This window comes from Sus scrofa, chromosome 17 (genome assembly GCF_000003025.6).
Source record: "Sus scrofa isolate TJ Tabasco breed Duroc chromosome 17, Sscrofa11.1, whole genome shotgun sequence".
NCBI lineage: Eukaryota > Metazoa > Chordata > Mammalia > Artiodactyla > Suidae > Sus > Sus scrofa.
Window position 1 is genome coordinate 34,782,149 of NC_010459.5, and position 19,841 is coordinate 34,801,989.

At 53.9% G+C, this 19,841-nt stretch overlaps 1 protein-coding gene across 2 annotated transcripts; it reads right to left on the reverse strand.

Moving 5' to 3' along the window:
* RBCK1 (RANBP2-type and C3HC4-type zinc finger containing 1) lies at nucleotides 1,870-19,080 on the reverse strand. Of its 2 annotated transcripts, none has more exons than XM_021078286.1 (13): nucleotides 19,038-19,080; nucleotides 18,341-18,431; nucleotides 16,958-17,102; nucleotides 13,336-13,429; nucleotides 13,034-13,232; nucleotides 11,327-11,448; nucleotides 11,073-11,246; nucleotides 9,743-9,954; nucleotides 8,390-8,501; nucleotides 4,917-5,096; nucleotides 4,021-4,119; nucleotides 3,512-3,655; nucleotides 1,870-2,552 (listed from the first exon to the last, which is right to left on the reverse strand). In XM_021078286.1, exons 2-13 carry the CDS (start codon nucleotides 18,360-18,362, stop codon nucleotides 2,472-2,474), a joined length of 1,584 nt encoding a protein of 527 aa, XP_020933945.1. In that variant the 5' UTR covers nucleotides 18,363-18,431; nucleotides 19,038-19,080; the 3' UTR covers nucleotides 1,870-2,471. The 2 variants fall into 2 exon arrangements, with proteins under 2 accessions (XP_020933945.1, XP_020933946.1); XM_021078287.1 differs by having other exon boundaries at nucleotides 1,874-2,552; nucleotides 9,743-9,903; nucleotides 19,038-19,076.

Here is a 19,841-nt window from a genome sequence, read left to right on the forward strand (position 1 = left end):
ATGCGTCATTAATACCGAGTAGTCACTGGAAAAGGAACAGTACAAGGGCGCTGGAGTGCTCGAGGGAGGAGTGGGCCGGGTGAAGAGGAGCATCACGTGACAGGACCTGCCACGTGGAAACGAGGACCGAGAAGCTCCGGACTTGGACTTTTTCAAGAGAAGCTAGGAATCTAGATTTTTTTTTTTTTTTTTTTTTTGGTCTTTTTAGGGCCGTACCCGTGGCATATGAAGGTTCCCAGGCTAGGGGTCCAATCGGAGCTGTAGTCGCCAGCCTAGCCACAGCCACAGCAACACAGGATCCAAGCCACGTCTGCGACCTACACCACAGCTCACAGCAACGCTGGATCCTTAACCTACTGAGCAAGGCCAGGGATCAAACCCGCAACCTCATGGTTGCTAGTGGGATTCATTTCCACTGCGCCATGATGGGAACTCCGGAATCTAGATTTTGATGTAGCCGCTCCAATTTAAAAATATTGGCAACTGGAGTTCCCATTGTGGCTCACCAGCAATGAACCTGACTAGTATTCATGAGGACACAGGTTCAATCCCTGGCCCCACTCAGTGGGTTAAGGATCTGGTGTTGCTGTGAGCGGTGGTGTATGCGGTTCACAGACACGCACTGTTGCTATGGCTGTGGTGTAGGCCAGCAGCTGCAGCTCCGATTTTACCCGTAGACTGGGCACTTCCATGTGCTGCAAGTGTGGCCCTTAAAAGATAAAATATGTATTTATGTATATGTGAACGTGTGTTTGTGTGTATTGGCAACCAATTCAAATTCTGAGACAACACTGGGTAGACTGGTTACAGCCTGTGGCTTACCAGTTTGCATCTGTGCACCGAGAGAATGGTCTGTTTTCCTCCTGCGCAGGCCCCTGAGGGACGCTGACACAGGCCCTGGCAGGGGAGGGAGGCGGGAGGAGCCGCTGAGAGCAGGGGCCCCGCACCCCCCTGCAGCCCCGCTCTGCTCGGCCTGCTCTTTCCTCCGGTCAGCGGCCCTGCCTCGTTCTTGCTCCCCAGGTGGGGATGCCCTTATCAGCCAAGACCGCCGAGCAGGACACACTCATGTTCTCTGATCTCTGCTCCCAGAGCCTGGGGTCCAACTCTTTTGAGGCTTGGCTCCCAAGGACAGAGGCGGTACCTTTCCAGGGTCTAGAAGAAGCCCTTCCCCACCTCCCACCTGACCAAACGACATGGCCCAACTCCTGGAGCCTGGAGTCCAGACCTTGAACTGCAGAGACGCCTGTTGTAGTGATGACCCAGATCCAGCTCAGACAGCGTGCTGGCCTTTCAAAGACCAGATCTCAACATGGGCAGGGGGCGGGGGGAGGGGGGAATAGGAGGGGTCTGAGAATGACGTAAAAACTTACAGAATGGACACCCAGAACTGTGTCATTAATCTCTGAGTGTGGGCCTAGTAAAGAGTCCCGGACCGATACCAGGACTGAGATGTTAAAAATGAGGAGGACGACCTCACCCTGCAACTGCAGCAGCTTCAGCTCTTCCTGAAATAGCTCTGTTCTCCAGCCCTGGATGCCCACGGAGAGGCCAGACGTGCGCTGCAAGCCTTTCCTGCCAGCCTGAGCTGCTGCCTCAGCCCCTCCCTCCCCTTGAATCCCAGGCTGACTGCACACCCTGCCTTGTGGGCTCTCAACCTCTGCAAGTCACCTGTCCAGGCTAATGCTGACCTCAAGAGGGCATGCAGGTGCCAAATCCGGCGCAAGGACCCCAGTGCTTAGCCGACCCTCGTTCTGCACTGACAGGACCAACACATCATCTGTCAGCTGCAGTTCCCGGAGAGCTTGGGGAACCGTGTGTAGAGTCCCAGCCCACGACCCCTTCACTGCCTCTCACAACATCGCACATCCCTTCCTGGGAAACCATTTTAATTAGCTTACACAGGCGGCAGAGACAGAGCCACGGAAGCCGGACCAGCTATGCTGTGCTTTGGAAACTGCCAGGTCTTCCTCCTGGCTCTGAGCAGGATTAGCAGCAATTCTAAGAGGCCCCAGGCCTCCAACAGCAAAGCCAAAAAAAGTCACCCCCAGAAAGCTCACAGGGGAGGTGGCGGGCTGTGAATGCACAGGGTTCAACAGACAAGGGGGTGGATGGGGGCTGTGGACTCCATCCAGCAAGGCCTCTGGCCAGGGCTGTGTTTAAGGCTGGGTTAGGCAGAGTGGGAGCTGCAGAGAGGAGATGAAAGGTCTGGCTGGCAGGCCCCTGGGGAAGGGCAAAGGCACTGGGACAGATGGGGCTGTGGACAACGGCCAGCTCAGGCAGGCCCCCCACGACGCCCACAGCAAACAAGGCCATCCACGCAGCTCAAGGGCCCGGGCCTCTTCAGGGCTCCTGTCTCAGCCAAGAGCAAAGGCACCTCCCAGGCCAGAAATCAGAGCCAAAGCACCAGCCCTGTCCCACAGCAGCCTGCAGATGTGGGGCTGGGTCAGCATGGGGACCAGGCCATCCTCAGCTCAGTGGCAATTCTGACAGCTGGGGTGGCAAGGAATCCCATTCACCCGGCAGCGGCAGCCCGCACTGGTGTCTCCGGGGCCCTAGAGGATGAGCGGGGAGAAGAGAAGGTCAGGGCAGCGAGGACAGCGCCCCATCCCGGCACTCCATCACACCCCCAAAGTGCACACTCCCACCCTGGGCCTTTGCGCCGCGCCTCCTGTGAGAACGGCCCTCTCGGCTTCAGCTACTGGGTGGAAGCAGCTGTTAAAGCCTTTCTGGGCTCCCTTAGCGCCCCAATGAGGTAGTCTCCATCGAAACACCCCTAGACCCAAAGCCAGAAAGGACCTGACGGATCTTTGCATCTTCAGGATGGGTCAGCACACTGGCTCTTTCCGCCTCCACCCGTCTCACTGTCGCCTGCATATCTGTCCGCCACACTCCCACGATGACAGCCACCACGGCCATGTGTGCCATGTGACAGGCACCATATGTACTAAGTGCTGCTCTTATATTATTTTTCATTTGATTCTGCCAGTGAGCCTGAGCTAGGCCTTGCTCTCATCTCCATTTTACAGATAAGAAACTGAGGCTCAGAGAAGGGGTAACAGCCTAACCGCACATCGGCGTGGGCCTCAGCCAGGAACCCTCTCCTCCACCTGTGACTCCCGCCCCGCACCCTTGGCCACTGTCCTCCAGGGCAGGGCTGGGCAGACATTTCTGTAATGGGCCAGACAGTTATCTAAGCTCTACTGGCCTGGTGACCTGTGCCTTTGAAGTGCAAAAGCGCCACAGACGGTCTGCAAATGAATGAGTGGGGCTCCCATAAAGCTTTACTTATTGGACACTAAAATTTAGGTTTCATACAATTTTTACAAGTCATGAAATAGTCTTTTTTTTTTTATATGTCCAACCATTTTTTAAAATGTAAAAAAAGTTCTTTGTTCAGGAGCTGTACAAATGCAGGTGATGGGGTCAGATTTGGCCAGTGGGCTGACTTGTCCCTACTCCCCGGGCACCCTCCCCACAGCACACCTGAGCCCTCTGCTCCCCGGGGACTCACCCCAGGGCCCCAGCGGGGACCCTTGGTGACCCAGCAGATCTCAGTGTGGCAGACAGTGCAGCGGATCCAGTCACAGCCGTCCTTCTTCTGCACCACGATCTGGCACTGTGGGCAGTGCATGGCCTCGCCCTGCTGCAGCATGGTCTAGAGCAGAGCAGGTGCTGACCTTGGGCCCAGCCTGCTCCCTGGCCCCTGCCCCGCTGTAGAGAGAAACCTGCCACCCTCCTGGATCTCAGAATCACTCTCCAGGCTGCGCCGCCCAGGCCTGGCAGCATCCCACCTCCTCTCTCTGCATCTGCAGCCTCCTCTCTCCCCCTCCCTCGGCACTTTTCCTGCTGCTCGCCACCTGACCGCTTGTCCTGAGTCCCATCTCTGGATGGAATTGAAGCCAGCAGGAGCTCAGAGTCTCCAGGGCTGTGTGAAGCACAGCCCTTTCTGAGACGCCCCCGTCTCTCCCAGTAGCTCCTCAAACTCAAACCCCCCAGCCCTCAGCCCTGACCCAGCCTCACCCTCAGCATCTCTGTCGTCTGCCGGGCAGCCACGTCATTCTGAGCCCGCAGGGCCAGGTCGTCCTGGTACTCCTTGCAGTTCATCTGCTCGTGGATGGCCTGCGGCAGGATGAGGGGCTCGAGGTAAGAGGATTCCCCAGAGGTTAGGAAGCCAGGGGAGGTGAGGGCCAGAGCAGGCATCCACACAGTCCTTAAGGCCTCCAGTTGCTGTCAGTGACAGTCTTCCTTTGTAAACCACACACCCATTTTAGAAAAGAGGACACTGAGGCCAGGAAGGTGGAGTCATATGATAATAATCACATATACCTATTTATGCCAAGTCCTGATGGGCACAGAAATCCCTACATCACCCCCTCCCCAGGACTGCAGCCCCTTGTCCCCAGCCAGGTTCTGCCCCCGTGGCAGGCCTAACACTCTTGAGTGTGCGCTTGCTTAGGCTGCAGCCAGGCTCCGTCCTGTCTATTTGCCAGAGACCAGTCTCTGTAGCGGTCACCTGCTGAGAGGCAGGGACGGGCAGGTAAGGGTCAGGCAGGGCTCAGTTCAGGACAGTGGTTGCCACTCAGTCTGGAGCCAGGGTTGTGGCTGGTCTGTGACTGAGATCACGGTCTCAATCAGAGGCCTGGTCTGGGGCTCAGTCTAGGACCAGGGTTTTTCAGAGGGCAGGGCTCAGTCTAGGTTGAGATTCCATCAGAGGCCAGGTGTGGGCTGGGGGCAAGGTTCAAGTCCAAGGCTTAGGCTCAGTTCAGGGCCCAAGCCAGGCCCAGCTGCTAGTATGCATCTCTAAGTCATGGCAACGAGGTCAGTGGGATAGCTCCCATCCCAGGAGAACGAGCAGGGAACTGCTGTGAGCTCCAGACAGAACCAGAGGGACCAGGCAGTGTGGTCCCTGTCCCCACCTTGCAAAGCAGGCAGTTGACGTGGAAACACACAGGGCACGTGAACTCATTGACATCATCCTCGAAGAAGCACCACCCCTTGCAGTCCGGGGTCTTGCAGTGGTAGCTGAAGGCGCTGCGGTTTTCCGCGATGGAGATGCCCAGGTCCAGAAACCGCTGGTAGTCCTCGGGGCTCAGGAGCTGCCAGCAGACCACAACCTTGGTGCTCGGGGTTCAGAAGATTGCTCTGTGCCCCCTTACCATCAAACATCCCTCAGGAAGCCCCCAACCCATAAAGTCCAACCCAGCAGTGTTTAAAAACTCGATTCAGAAAGTGGATTAATGGAGTTCCCGTCGTGGCTCAGTGGTTAACGAATCTGACTAGGAACCTTGAGGTTGTGGGTTCGGTCCCTGGCCTCGCTCAGTGGGTTAAGGACCCGGCGTTGCCGTGAGCTGTGGTGTAGATCGCAGACACGGCTCGGATCCTGCGTTGCTGTGGCTCTGGCATAGGCTGGTGGCTACAGCTCCGATTCGACCCCTAGCCTGGGAACCTCCAATATGCTGTGGGTGAGGCCCTAAAAAAAAAAAACCTCTTGAGATGGAGGGTGGTGATGACTGCATAGCAGTGTGACTATACTTAATGCCACAGAACTGTATACTTCAAAAGTGCTTAAAATGGTAAGTTTTGTTATTTATATTTTGCCACAATTTTTTAAAGGGACAAAAATAATAAGTGATGCTGGAAGATATGGTTAAACTACACCTCCTGGTACACTGCACTCTGAGAAAGCCGTGAGGCAATCATGTTTCAACTGTCCCAAACTTTCCTGACCCTTTGAGACTTATTCTACTTCTACAAGTTCATCCTGGGAGTTCCCTGGTGGTCTAGTGGTTAGGATTCACACTTTCCACCACTGCAGCCCGGGTTCAATCCCTGGTCTGGGAACTCAGAGCCCACATCAAGCCGCTGCATGCCACAGCAAGAAAAAAAGAAAAAAGAAAAAAAAAAAAAAGAAGAAAAGAAAAGAAAAAATCATGCCTCTATATCCAGATTGGGTGGTAGTCATGAGTTACATTTGTCAAAACTCACCTAACTGCATGCTCGCAAAGGATGAATTTTATTGTGTGTAAAGTATACCTTCATAGCTGATTGAAAAAGAAAAAAAGCCATGTCTGCCCAGAGGCACCAAAGGAAACAGGGGAAAATGCACAGACTGTCTGGGAGGGCAGCTTGTGGGTGATTTCCTTTTGATTTCTGTTCTGGTTCCCTGAGGTTTAGGCATGTTTTTGGTAAAAACAACCTTTACTGCATTACTCTGCTGGTCCCTGCCCCTTTCAATCTCTGCTACACCTGACCATTCTCTGAGGCTTGGGTCAACTCCCAGGGGCTCCAGGGAAGCCTAAGCCCCGCAGCTCCATGGCCCCATCACAATGCCCCTTGGCAGGGTGGATGGATGCCAGGATGTATGGACCTACGGATGTATGGAAGGGTCTTGGGGTCTCCCATAGAAACCTCAGCATCCACCCAGAGCTGCCCTTCTCAGATGCCCCACAAATAGCAGTTAAAAATGGGGCTGCTCTTAGTGTAATGGCTGGGAGTTCCAACAGTCTACCCTCTCTGTCGGCCCTTTTTCCCCTGAGGCAGAATCCCTTGGGCTCCAGGAAATACTTGCTAAAGTTTGGGGTGGGGGGTGTGCTTCTAAGCAGCATCACAGAAGAGAGGCAGAAGTGAAGTGGAGAAACCGCGGGATCTTCCATTTGCACCTTGGCCACCTTTGGCTCTGCCTTCGTGTTTTGGTCTGGAAATCCCAAGATGCCCAATTCTGGGAAGGCCATTCTCCAGCAGTTTAAAAAATCACTGATCAAATCTAACAGTCCACTTTACAGATGGGGAAATGGAGGCCTAGAGAAGGGAAAGCACTTACTCAAGACCACAGCAATCAGGGGCATAAAGCTCAATAGGAACATTAATAATAACAGCAGACACACACATGCAGACACATACAGCACTGTGAAAGGTGGCTGGAGAAGTGGCCCCAATTTATACATGTCTCCCCAATTCCACGTCTTTGAGTGGTCCCCTCCCATGCAGACGCTGGGCCTAAGCATGTGACTTGCTTTAGCCAATGAGAGAGCAGCAAGTGAGCAGCCTTGGGAAGTGCTCTTGCATTGGCTGCTCTTGGAACCTTGAGACACCAGCATGTGAGGAGCCCTCGCCAGCTTGGGGTGGATGAGACCAAAGAGGAAAGGGGCCCCAGCATCACAGATAAGACCATCAATAACCAGACCACCACAGTTAGCCACCAGTTAAGCCCAGAGGAGCTCAGCCAGGACCAACCTGGACCAGACGAAACATCCAGCTAAGCCCTACCCAATCGCCAACTTTCGGATTCTTAAGCTAAATAAATTGTGGTTGTTTTAAATCTGGAGTGACTTGTTACCCAGCAACAGCTAACTGATACAAGAGCTTACCATACATCAAGCAATACTCTGAAATTTTTTTTTTAGTTTTAGTGGAGTATAATTGACTTTCAATGTTGTATTAGTTTTAGATGTACAACAAAATGAATGAGTCATACATATAAATGTATCCATTACTACTTTTTTTTTTTTGCTTTTTAGGGCCACACCCATGGCACATGGAGGTTCCTACACCTGCCAGCCTACACCACAGCCGCAGCAACGCCAGATCCGAGCCATGTCTGAGACCCACACCACAGCTCATGGCAACGCCAGATCCTCAACCCACTGAGAGAGGCCAGGGATCAAACCCACAACGTCATGGTTCCTAGTCGGATTCGTTTCCGCTGTGCCACAATGGAAATTCCACTCTGAATTTTTTTTTTTTTTTTTTTTTTGTCTTTTTGCCATTTCTTGGGCTGCTCCTGTGGCATATGGAGGTTCCCAGGCTAGGGGTCAAATCAGAGCTGTTGCCGCCAGCCTACACCACAGCCACAGCAACGCGGGATCCAAGCCTCGTCTGCGACCTACACCACGGCTCATGGCAACGCCAGATCCTTAACCCACGGAGCAAGGCCAGGAATCGAACCTGCAACCTCATGGTTCCTAGTTGGATTCATTAACCACTGCGCCACGATGGGAACTCCCCACTCTGAATTCTTTATAAAAGTCTCCTACTATAATCGTCACAAGCCTTGAAATAGAAATAGAATAAAAGCTAACTCTTTGACCCCAAACAAGATGAGAAAACTGAGGCACGGAGAGGCTGCGCATCTGACCTGAGGTCGCCCAGGCCACTCTGGCCCCAGAAATCCCCTCTGTTAACAGCTCTGCTCTCTTTTCTGCATAAGGCTGGTTTCCTTACTACCTATTTCCCCCAATTCCTGTCCTGCCCACTGCTTGAACCTCCAGAGAAGGTCACAGAGAAGGCTCTTAATAAGCATTTTGAGACTGGGTCTCCCAAATCAGTTCCCATGTGCCAGGTCAGAGCCCAGTTCCCCGGGCCGGGGCTGTGCCCCCCGACCCAGCCTTACCGCCCGGATCTCCCTCTCCAGCAGCTTGCCCGAGCACGAGTAGGTGTTATCAATGAAGGGGCAGGCGACCTCGGCCTCCTGGCTGTTGCGGATGGTGCCCTGCAGACACTCCCTGGAGAGGGAGGAGGGGATGGGGTGAAGGTTAGGGTCGTCTGATCCCCATCCCCCAGGAATCCACCCCTCACTGGTGAGGCCGATTCCAGGTCTTCTCCTCAAAACCTCCCTTCCTTTTCCTGTCCACCGACATGCCACCAAGACGTTCCCTTCTGTCCACTGCACTCTTATCGCTCTGGCCCAGGTCCCATCTCCCCTCACCTGCGGGACTACTGGCGCCTCCTCACTGGGCTCTCTGGGTCTACCATGTGCCCCCCACCCCTGCTATCCAGAGCAAGCCCAAGAGCCCCGGGGCTTGCCCTCCCTATTACCTCTCTGTCCCCATGCCCGACCCTCTCCGTCCCTCTGCTTCAGTCCCAGTGAGGCCCTGCTGCGCAGCAGCCCAGGCACACACCCACTTTGGCCTCCCTGGTCTGCTCCAGTGAGGCCTCCTAGGGACTTTCCTGACCCCTTCCTGGGGCAGGGTCCCCGTTGCTTTTATCATAATCCAGTGGTACTTAGCTTTTTTTTTTTTTCTTTTTGGCTGCCCCATGGCACATGGATCGCCCCAGCCAGAGATGGAATCCGAGCTGGAGTTGTGACCTATGCCACAGCTGCAGCAACGCTGGATCCTTTAACCTACTGGGCAGGGCCGGGGATTGAAGCCACGTCCCTGCCACTGCAGAGACACTGTTGATCCCCTTGTGCCACAGTGGGAACTCCAGCGGGGCTTTGCTTTTGACACGATTTACGATTACATCAGTGATGATCTGATTAACACGGGCCCTGCCAGTGGGAATGTAAGTTCCAGGAGGCAGGAACTGGGGTTTTTTGTTCATTCGTGGATCCCCAGGCTCAGCCCAATCCCTGGCACCCTGGAAGCTCATCAAACGTGGGCTGTGAAGGGAAGCGCATTCTTCACAGCCCAGGGCCAGCAGCGGAGCCTCACAGGGCAGACTATCCATCCACCAGCGAGGTGTGGGGTGGCGACGGCACAGGTTGTCAGGCTAGGGCCTCACTGGCCTTGCATGGGCCTGGGAAGGGCGCAAGTCCTGCCGCCAAAATCCCTGAGCTGTGTGGCTTTGAACAGGTTGCTGGCCTCTCTGCACCTCACAGTTTTCCTCCGCAAAACGGTGAGACCGCGCCTACCTCACAGGTTTTCGTAGGCATTCAAAGACGGCCGAGCCCCGCCCTCTTTCAGCCCTGGGTAACCTGTGGCCATGAGGAGCTAGGTCGCTGAGGGTGGGGTCGGGGCCGCACCTGCAGAAGGTGTGCAGACACTCGCGCAGCACCACGGCCTCGCCGGGCGCCAGCACCGAGTAACACACGGGGCACTCGGTGGGCTCGGTGTTCAGCACCAGGCTCCGCTGATCCAGCTGCACGTGCTGCAGGTAGTTCCCCTCCTGCTGCTGCTGCTTCCGCTGGGCACACGGGGGCAGGGCCGTGGGACGGGTCAGGGTCAGGGTCAGGGTCTTAGGGGCGGGCCAGACCAGGAAGGGGGCAGGACCAGGGGATGGGTCAGACCACTCAGCAGGGGCAAAGCTGGAGGAAAGGCAGGATCCTGGGGTGGGGCTGGGGCTGGGCAGGCAGTGGCAGGGGCGGGCAAGGGGGCGGGCCAGGCACGGGCAGGTTAGAGCTGCAAAGCCAGGCGAGAAAGAGAGAGAGAGACAGAGAGAGAGTGTCGGGAAAGGAAGGGGGTCTGGGCAGAGTCAGGGGTAGCAGGGCTCCCATCCCTGCCAAGAAGCAGGGCAGGGCTGGAGCCTGGGGGTGACGGCAGAGCCACGTCAAGGTCACAGAACAGGACAGAGGTATGGGGGGTGGTGATAAAGCAAGGGAGCAGAGCAAGGAGGGAAAGGTCGAGGTCCGGGCCAAGGTTGTAGATGAGACCCGTGAGGTCATGGCGAGGGTGGGACAAGGGCAGCACTGGGTCCAAGGGAAACACAAGTGAGGGGTGGGGGCATCCGATCAGAATGGGGGAACGCTGGGGGTTAGGGATCTGAGTAATCAGTGCGTGCGGCTGTCATGGTGGGGGCGGGGCTGTGTGAGGGGCAGGAAGGGGGCGGGCTCAACCTCCCACGGAGCCGACCGGGCGAGGTCCAGGGTCCTAGGAAGTCAGGGTGGGCCACAGCAGGGGAGAAGGGGAGGTAGGAATAGTAGGATTCAGGGTAAGGTCAAGGCTGAGTGGGGCAGGAGCCAGGTCACAGGCGGACAAAGGGGTGGCAGATTGGGGCGTGGTCAGCGTCTCAGCCAGTGTGTAGGGGTCAGGGCCAGGTACTCTGGTGTGCACAATGTGTAAGTCAAAGCCTCGGGCGAGTTAAGCCAAAGCCAGGGGCGGCCCCACGGCTCACGTGGGGGCGGGGCACGAAAGCGCGGATGTGCATCACTCCCAGGGCGCAGGGTCTTAGCGATAGGATGACCTCGGAAGAGGCCGGTCGCAGTCAAGCACAAGGTCACCACCAGCTGTGTGATCAGGAGGGGACGGCCACGGGGGAGGGGCAGCCACGGGCGGCCATGTGGAGGTGCCTTCCTTCCCGGCCTACGCCTCCCCCGTCCAGTTTGCAGGTGTCTGTCCTGGGACCTCCGCGCCCACCTGCTGGTACTGGCGCAGCGCCTCCTCCTCACCGGCCAGGCGCGCTAGCTCCTCCTCATCTGGCTGGTACGAGGCGGGGACCTGGTAGGCCTCGGGCCGCGCCCGGCAGCACATCTCGCAGCCCGGCCGCGTGGGCTTGTTGATGAAGGTGCAGCCGGGGCACTGCCAGCCCATCTGGGGGCGGAGGGACGGTAAGTGCGGGGAGACCGAGACCAGCGGGTCAGGGGCGCAGAGGCGCGCACGGGGCGGCTTACCGGCGGGGGCTCCGGCGCGGCATCGGGCTGCCCCCGCCCGGGCTCCTGGGGGGCCCCGGGCTTCGGGGGAACCGGCTCCAGGGGGCCCCGTGGCTGCAGCGTGAGGTCCTTGAAGCCCAGATCTGGGGAGGAGGGTTCAGGGGATGGCAGATCCATGCAGCCCATTTCATCTACACCCTCTGCCAGCCGGGAACCGCAGCCCTGCACTGACCCCGCTACTGTCCTCTCCCTCCTCTTGGAGGAATCACCAGCATGCTCCTGACAGGTGGGCCCAGACCTGGCTGAGTGTCCCGGCTCCTACCGGGTTAGAGTCCCTCCTCCACCCACGAATCCTCCAGGGTCCTCCCGGCTTAAAAAACCCTGCTTGGAGTTCCCACTGTGGCACAGCAGAAACGAATCTGACTGGTATCCATGAGGATGCGGGTCCCATCCCTGGCCTCGTTCAGTGGGTTAAGGATCTGGCGTCGCCCGTGAGCTGTGGTGTAGGTCGCAGAAGGGCTCAGATCCCACATTGCTGTGGCTGTGGTGTAGGCCAGCAGCTGTAGCTTCAATCTGACCCCAAGCCTGGGAACTTCCATATGTTGCACCTGCGGCCCTAAACAGAGAAAAAAACACCTCTGCTTGAAAACCCATCTCCTGTGCTCCTAAGTGTCACACCTAAAGGAACAAACAAGACTTCTGAGGTGGTCCTGCCAAAATACTGAATCTGAATCCATTCAAGAGGACATAATGGACAGAAAAACAAAAACCAAAACTGGCTTGGACTCTTCGAACATCAGGCTAGTCAAGAGAAGACAGGAGACCAACGATTGAGAAAGACTAATAGACACCACGGCCGATGGCCTGGTCTTTTGCTAGAAAGGTCATTAGTGAGACAACTGGTAAAATGTGAGCAAGCTCGGTACCTGAGATAGTAGACTGTATCCATGTTAGCTTCCTAAACACGATACTGTACATAGTAAGAAAATGACCCGTTTTTAAAGGAAGTACACGCTAAAGTATTTAGGGAAAGAGGGACATCATGGCTGCACCGTACCCTCCAAACAGTTCCTCAAAATTATCTATGCATATATAGCTTTATACAGAGGGAATGAGAAGGCAAAGCTAATATGATCAAATGTTAGTATCTGGGGAATCCACATGAAAGGCACACGGGAACTCATTATACAATTCTTTGTATAATTTTGCAACTTTTCTGTTAAGTCTGAAATACTTCAAAATGAGAAGTAAAAGTTTTATTTATTTATTTATTCATTCACTCATTCATTTTTGGCCACACCTTCAGCAGGTGGAAATTCCAGGCCAGGGGCTGAACCCGCACCATAGCAGTGACAATACTGGATCCTTAACCCGCTGAACCACCAGGGAACTCCAAGAAGTAAAAAATTTCAGAATAAAAACCAGCTATTATCATCATATCCAATTTATAGATTTAGAACACTGAGGAGCAGAGACAGGAAGGGACTTGTCCGAGGTCACACAGCTGATAAATGGCCAGGCCCAGGACTGAACTCAGCCCCACTCCCCAAGGCTGGCTGTTCTCTAAATGGTTCTCGAAATGAAAGCCCTCCTGGGATGTCCTTTGTCCTCTCTTCCCCACAACGGACAACGTCCTCCAGGCAAGTCCAAGTCACTGGGCTCTGCTCCCTGCTCCCTCTTGCCCTACGACCTCAGGTGAGTCCAAGCCACTCAGGAGCAGAGCCTCACCTTCCAGCATCCGCAACTGCCGCTCCCGCTGCAGCTCCTGAGGGTTGAGTGAGGTGTTGCAGGCTGACAGCAGATAGAGGTAGGCGCTGTCCCCGTTCCGCCGCACCCCGTGGGAGTGCAGGGTCTCCTGGTCCCGAGCCAGCCGCTGCCCAATCACCCACTGCTGCAGGGTTGGCGGGAAGCCGTAGTCCAGGAACACCTGGCAGGGGAGGAGAGGGAGCGTGGGGGACAAGTCCAGAGCAGAGAGACCAGGCTAAGAGAGAACCTCCGCCCCGATGTCTCCCTTCAGCCCCCTCACTCACCATGTCCTTGAGGGAGGCCACCGTCATGTCAGGACGCACTGTGAGCCAGATAGTGACCGTGTGCATCTGTGCATCCTCCACGCTCACCCACAGCCTGCGGAGAGGGCAAGGGCTCTGGCTGCAGGTCCCACCTCAGCCACCAGCTAGCTCCTGGATTCCCACGCCCCTGGGCCTCCTTCTGTATCCGAACTCACTGCTTAGGCCCCTGAAACGGCTCCACTCGGCTCTTAGGATAAAATCCAAACTCACTGTGCCAGACAGGAGCCTCCACGCTCCGGCCACGCCCCAATCTCTCCAGTCACTTCTATTACCCTCTCCCTCAGGCCTTAGCCAAGACACAGCAGTTAGTATTAACTCTATGCCAACTCTCCAAAGCACTTAACCTGTATCAACTCATTTAATCCTCTCAATGAACCCATGAGGCAGGTACTGCGCTTACCCCTATTTCACAGATAAAAGCAGAAAGCACAGGAGTTCCCCAGTGGCCCAGTGGTTAAGGATCCAGTGTTGTCACTGCTGTGGCTCATGTTCCACCCCTGGCCCAGGAGCTTCCATATGCCTGCGTGAGGGGCCAAAAAAACAAAAGAGGAGGCACAGAGAGGTGACACTGACTCTGCCAAGTACACAATTATTAACTGTTAGATGCAGAATTTCAATCCAAACAATATTATTCCAGAGAAAGTGGTTTAAACACCAATCTTCTCAAAGATGCTCAAACTTTTTTGGAAGAACAAAAGCACGAAAAGGGAGGGCTAAAATGAAAAAACAGAACTGACCCCAGGAAACAGAAAAATTAGGGTACAGAACAATAACAGTCAAGTCCACATAGAACCTCCAGATTGATCTGTGAAAACGCTGCACCCATAAAGCAAGAACAGCAAGAAACAGAAAATGAGGAAGAGTTCCTGGAAATTTAGCAGTAACTCCCAACTAACCTAACCTTTAGATCCAACTGCAAGTTTACAAGGAAAGTGAGAGATAATAAGTGACACCATGAGGAGATAATTCATAAACTGAGAATGTGGGAAAATTCTGGGAGTCAAAGACCAGGTTTCCTAAAAAACTAATGGCACTAAAAACAGGGAAGGTGAGGAATTCCTGTCATGGCACAGAGGAAACGAATCTGACTAGGAACCATGAGGTTTCGGGTTTGATCCTTGGCCTCACTCAGTGGGTTAAGGATCTGGTGATGCTGTGAGCTGTGGTGTAGATCACAGACACAGCTCAGATCCTGTGTTGCTGTGGCTGTGGTGTAGGCTGGCAGCTGTAGCTCCAATTAGACCCCTAGCCTGGGAACCTCCATATGTTGCAGGTACAGCCCTAAAAAGCAAAAAATAAATAAATAAATAAATAAAATAAAATAAAAACAGAGAAGGCAAATAAAAGAAACTCAGACAATATTAAGAAACGCTATGTGTCAATCTCATCTGGCTCCTGATTACCAGGAACCAACTATAAAAAAACAAAACAGGAGCTCTGTGCCAAGAACAGAAAGAAGATATATATTTTATATATATATACACACATATATCAATCATATATATGCTATATATATATACATACACATACATATACACACATATATATACATATATATATACACACATATATACATACATATATATATATATATATATATATGTATGTATTTTCTTGGCTGCACCCATAAGTTCCCAGGGCCAGGGATTAAACCCGTGCCACAGCAGAAACCACAGCCACAGCAGTGACAATGCCAGATCCTGAACCCACTGAACCACCAGGGGACTCCTAGATTTCTTATTATAAGTCACAATACCTTAAACGAACTCAATTATATCTCAATAAAACAGGGAAAATATGGCCATATGAAAACCTGGATACAGAGTTCCCGTTGCGGCACAGCAGAAACAAATCCCACTAGGAACTATGAGGTTTCGGGTTTGATCCCTGGCCTCACTCAGTGGGTTAAGGATCCAGCATTGCCGTGAGCTGTGGTGTAGGTCACAGACATGGTTCAGATCTGGCGTTGCTGTGGCCGGGGCGTAGACTGGCAGCTGTAGCTCCAATTAAACCCCAGCCTGGGAACCTTCACATGCTGCGAGTGCAGCCCTAAAAAGACAAAAGACAAAAAAAAAAAAAAAAAAAAAACCTGGATACAAATGTTCATGGCAGCATTACACGTTAGCCAAAAAGTGGAAATGATCCAAATGTCAATAAACTGATTAATAAAGAAAATGCAGTATATCCAAAGGCTATTATTCAGTCACAAAAAGGAATGAAGTTCTGATACATGCTACAATATGGATGAATCTAGACATGATGCTGAGTGAAAGAAGCCAGTCACACAAGGCCATATAGCGTATGATTTCATTACATGAAATTTCCAGAACAGGCAAATCTCTAGAGAGAGACAGGAAATTATTGGTTGCCTAAGGTTAGGGGGTTTGGGAAAGGCAGCGAGATGAGGAGTGACTACTAATGGGTACGGGGTTTCTTAATGGGGTGACGAAAATGTTCTATAATTGGGTGTGGTGATGGTGTGGTGAATACACTTAAAGCTTTGAACTCTTTAAATTGCTGAATTCTTTAAACTGTTAAATATGTCAATCGTATCTCAAAAAAATTGTTTTTAAAAAATCAAATGGGCGGAGTTCCCGTCGTGGTGCAGCGGAAATGAATCCAACTAGGAACCATGAGGTTGCAGGTTCGCTCTCTGGCCTTGCTCATGGTTTAAGGCTCTGGTGTTGCCGTGACCTGTGGCATAGGTTGCAGACACGGCTGAGATCCAGCGTTGCTGTGGCTGTGGTGTAGGCTGGCAGCTGTAGCTCCGACTTGAACTCTAGCCTGGGAACCTCCATATGCTGCGGGTGCAGCCCTAAAAAGAAAAAAAGGAAAAAAAAAAAAAATCAAATGGGACCTACCAGTGAAAATCAGAAACTGTAAAACTACTGGCTTACTATGCAGCAGAAAAAAATAAAAAGGTAAATCAGTGAAATTAGGACATGGCCCCACATCATGCAGAGAAAACCCCACCAATGTTTATTACGTGATTAACACGTGTTAAGTGTTTCAGTATCAAGTTTAAGCCTCCCAGGGCAGACTAACAGTGTCCATTTTCCCTTGCTGCCCTTGCTAAGAGAACCCCTGAATTCTAGTTCACAGCCTCTCTTCAAGCTGAGAGTGGCTGTGAGAATAAGTTCTGGCCATGGGGGTTCAGTAAAAGAAGTGTGTGCAACTTTCTGAGAGTGGGTGGAGGGTGCCCTTCTTCCCTTCTTCCTTCCTGCTGATAAGAATGTTGATGTAGGGAGTTCCCGTCATGGCTCAGCACAAACAAATCCAACTAGCATCCATCCGGACACAGGTACAATCCCTGGCCTCGTGCAGTGGGTTAAGGATCCGGCGTTGCCATGAGCTGTGGTGTAGGCTTGGATCCCGCGTTGCTGTTGCTGGGGCTGTGGCATAGGCCGGCGGCTACAGCTCTGATTAGACCTCTAGGCTGGGAACCTCCATATGCTGCAGGTGCAGCCTTAGAAAAGCCAAAAAAAAAAAAAAAGGAAGAAGAACTGTTCTCTAGGCAAGATTATAATGCAGCCCATTGGGGTTCAGGAAGCCCTCAGTCCCTGGTCAGCCACACACTCCTCACCTGATGTCCTGTGTCGGGGAGACCTCAGGCTTCAGTTGCACATTCAGGGGCACCCGCTGCTCTGCCAGCCAGATGGCACACTGCATAGCTACCTGTTCATCCCCACCAGCCACTGCTCGGGTGAGCCTCTGGGCCATCTCCTCGGCTGAAATCCACAGAAGAAGCAGGTTAGCACAGGGTTTATTTTTTAGGAGCCAGGAATAAGGAGCTGAGGAAGGATGTGATCCTTGGTACATGCTGCTTCCTCTGTCTTCCTGGTAAATTCCCACATATCCTTCAGCATCCAGCTTAAAAGTCCCTTTTCTCTGGGAGGTCTTCTCTGATACTCCCCCACTCCCTCCCTGCTCATTTAGTTCTGTTTTCCCTTCATACTCCAGGTTTCCCACACTTACACTCATTTATCCAACATTTTTTTTTTTAGTACCTATCTTTGTATTGTGCAATACCAGTTTTATTGTATTTTTTCTTTTTGGCCGTGCCCGTGGCATGCAGAAGTTCCCTGGCCTGGGATGGAGCCTGTGCCACAGCAGTGACCCAAGCCACAGCAGTGACATCAGGTCCTTAACTCACTGCATCACCAGGGGAACTCTCCCAACAAACATTTATCGAGCTCTTAATGGATGCATCAATGCCTCAGAAACTAGGATTCGGCAGTGAACAAAATAATAAGGGTCCCTCTCATGGGTCTCCCAGCCCAGTAAGCAATTAACAAATTGAAGAAGGAAATGAACAGGGTGAGGAGATCCGGGAAGGCCTCTAGGAGGAGGTGACACTGAAGCTCAGACGGAAAGGAGGAGAAGCTGGATATTCGAAGACCTAGTTGGGGAAAAGCGTTCCAGGTGGAGAGAAAGGGAAAGGTCTTGAGCAAGAAATGGGTGGATTAGAACAGAAGCCCTGGGGCTCCAGCAGAATAAGAGGGGAAATGGGAGGACCCTGAGGTCAATGAAGCTAGCAGGCCTGTGGGCTATCCAAAGGCCCTGGGCCTTGTCCTAAGAACAAAGGAACACAGGGGGGTACATGAGCAGGACGGTCACATGACCTAACTTAAGTTCTACCACAGTGAGCAGAGGGGGCCAGAGAGGAGGCAAGGACCCCCAGTATTCAGGTAATAGAAGTCTGTTCCCCACAGCAGGGGAGGTCTCCTGTCTCCTCGGATAACTCCCCACTCCCTTCTCAGCATAGCTGGCCCAGGAGGCCTCAAGAGGCATCAAATAAATGAATGACAAGATGCCTCCGGAAGCAACCGGGCCCCAAGGGAGGAAAGAGAGGGGCAAGAGGGCAATGGGAGGGGAGGTTTAATGCCCTTCTGAGCAGGGGAGGCCTGGTCCTGGCAGGGCCCCCCTCCCACCCAAAGTTTCTCAGTCGCCTCCAGCCTGTGCCCACCTTTCTTGATCTTCTCGTCCATCTCGCGTGATTGTGCCCATCCCCCCCAGGCGGGGGCTGCAGCTCCGGGGAAATGCTGTCCCTGGGTCACCTGGTAGAGGACAGGCCACCACGAGCAACTCAGCTCCGGCCGGTGGCCTCTGGCGCGGTCCGAGCTTTCTTTGTGCTTCGGTGTCCCCGGGGCCAGTCGGGTAGCATCACTCTACCCGAAGGCTGGGGATGGGGGCCTGGGATAGAGAACCGGCCGGGTGCCCCCGAGTGGGAGGTGAAATGGCAGAGGCACCAGGCTGAGCCTGCAAAGGGCGACAGAAGAAACAGGCCAGGCCCGGCGGGGTAGGAGCGACGCCGCACAGCCCGGGTGCTAGCCGTCCCCGGAGAAGAGCCCCTTTTCCCTGCTGGGACCAGGAGCGCCCCCCGGCGCCCGGGATTTTAGCCCAACTCCCTCCCCTCCGGGCGGCTCCTGTCAGTCAGGAGAGAGAGCGGAGCCGCCTCAACGGAAAAGAAAGTGAAAGTGGCAGCCCCGGAAGTGCCTCGGAAGCTTGTCTCGGGACCCGCGCCCCTTCGCCCCGCGACCGCCCGCTGGCCACCCAGCAGCTGCTTCCGCCTGGGACACAACCGTCCGGAGCGCTCCGTCCCGCGAGGCCCGGCATTCCCACTCCCCTCCCGGGCGAACTCGGACCCCGTGACCCTCACTCACCCGCGCAGCCGCGCTGGCATCCCTGCGGGAGGGGCGGGGCGGGGCCGAGGGCGGGAGGGGGCGGGGATTGGGCGGAGGGCCGGTGGGGCGGGGCGCCGAGGCCGCCCCTGTGCAGCCCCGCTGCCACCACATTTGTGCGCGGGAAGATCCTCGCTTCTTTTGCAGGAGAAATAAAAATTCTGTTGGTTTCTGACCTGCCTGGGGCCAGGAAACTGAATTTCAATCCAGGTCGGATGGGCTCAGAATCCCACCCTTAGGCAGCCGAACACCGCTTCTCGGCGGTTACTCTCCACCCTTTGATTAGGCCACTAATGAAGTTTGCATTCGCTGAGCACAGCTGGAAGCTCTTTGCATCCTCCAGTCTCCCCGCGCCGAAACTTTTCCCCACCTCTCATCAGCAGATCCTATGGCTTGGCCTGGAGAACAGATCCAAAATCTGTCACCTCTCATCTCCTCCAGGTCCCATCCCACTCCATCTCCATCCTTCTCGTCAGGTGTCCTGCACCAGCCTCCTCATTAGGATCCTTGCTTCCCCTTTTGGCCACTACAGTCTATTTTATACCCAGGTGCCAGAGGTCTTGTTAGACTGTAAATCAAACTATGCCACTCCTCAAAACACTCCCAGTAGCTCCCATCTCAAAAGTAAAGCCGAGGTCCTCCCAAGGCCTACAACCTGCCCCTGCTGCTTCTCTGACTACTCTCCTCTTGGCGCACTCCACTCAAGCCCCACTGGCCTCTAGGTCCTGGAACAAAGCAGATACACTCCCACTTCAGGTTCTTTGCACTTGCCATAGCCCAAATATC

Coding starts and splice junctions, on each gene's coding strand:
- RBCK1 (XM_021078286.1), bottom strand. CDS start 18,362: ATGGACGAGAAGATCAAGAAAG. Junction 5,097..8,389: donor TGGAGAGGGAGATCCGGGCG/GTAAGGCTGGGT, acceptor GTCTGCTGGCAG/CTCCTGAGCCCCGAGGACTA. Junction 4,120..4,916: donor TCAACTGCCTGCTTTGCAAG/GTGGGGACAGGG, acceptor ATCCTGCCGCAG/GCCATCCACGAGCAGATGAA.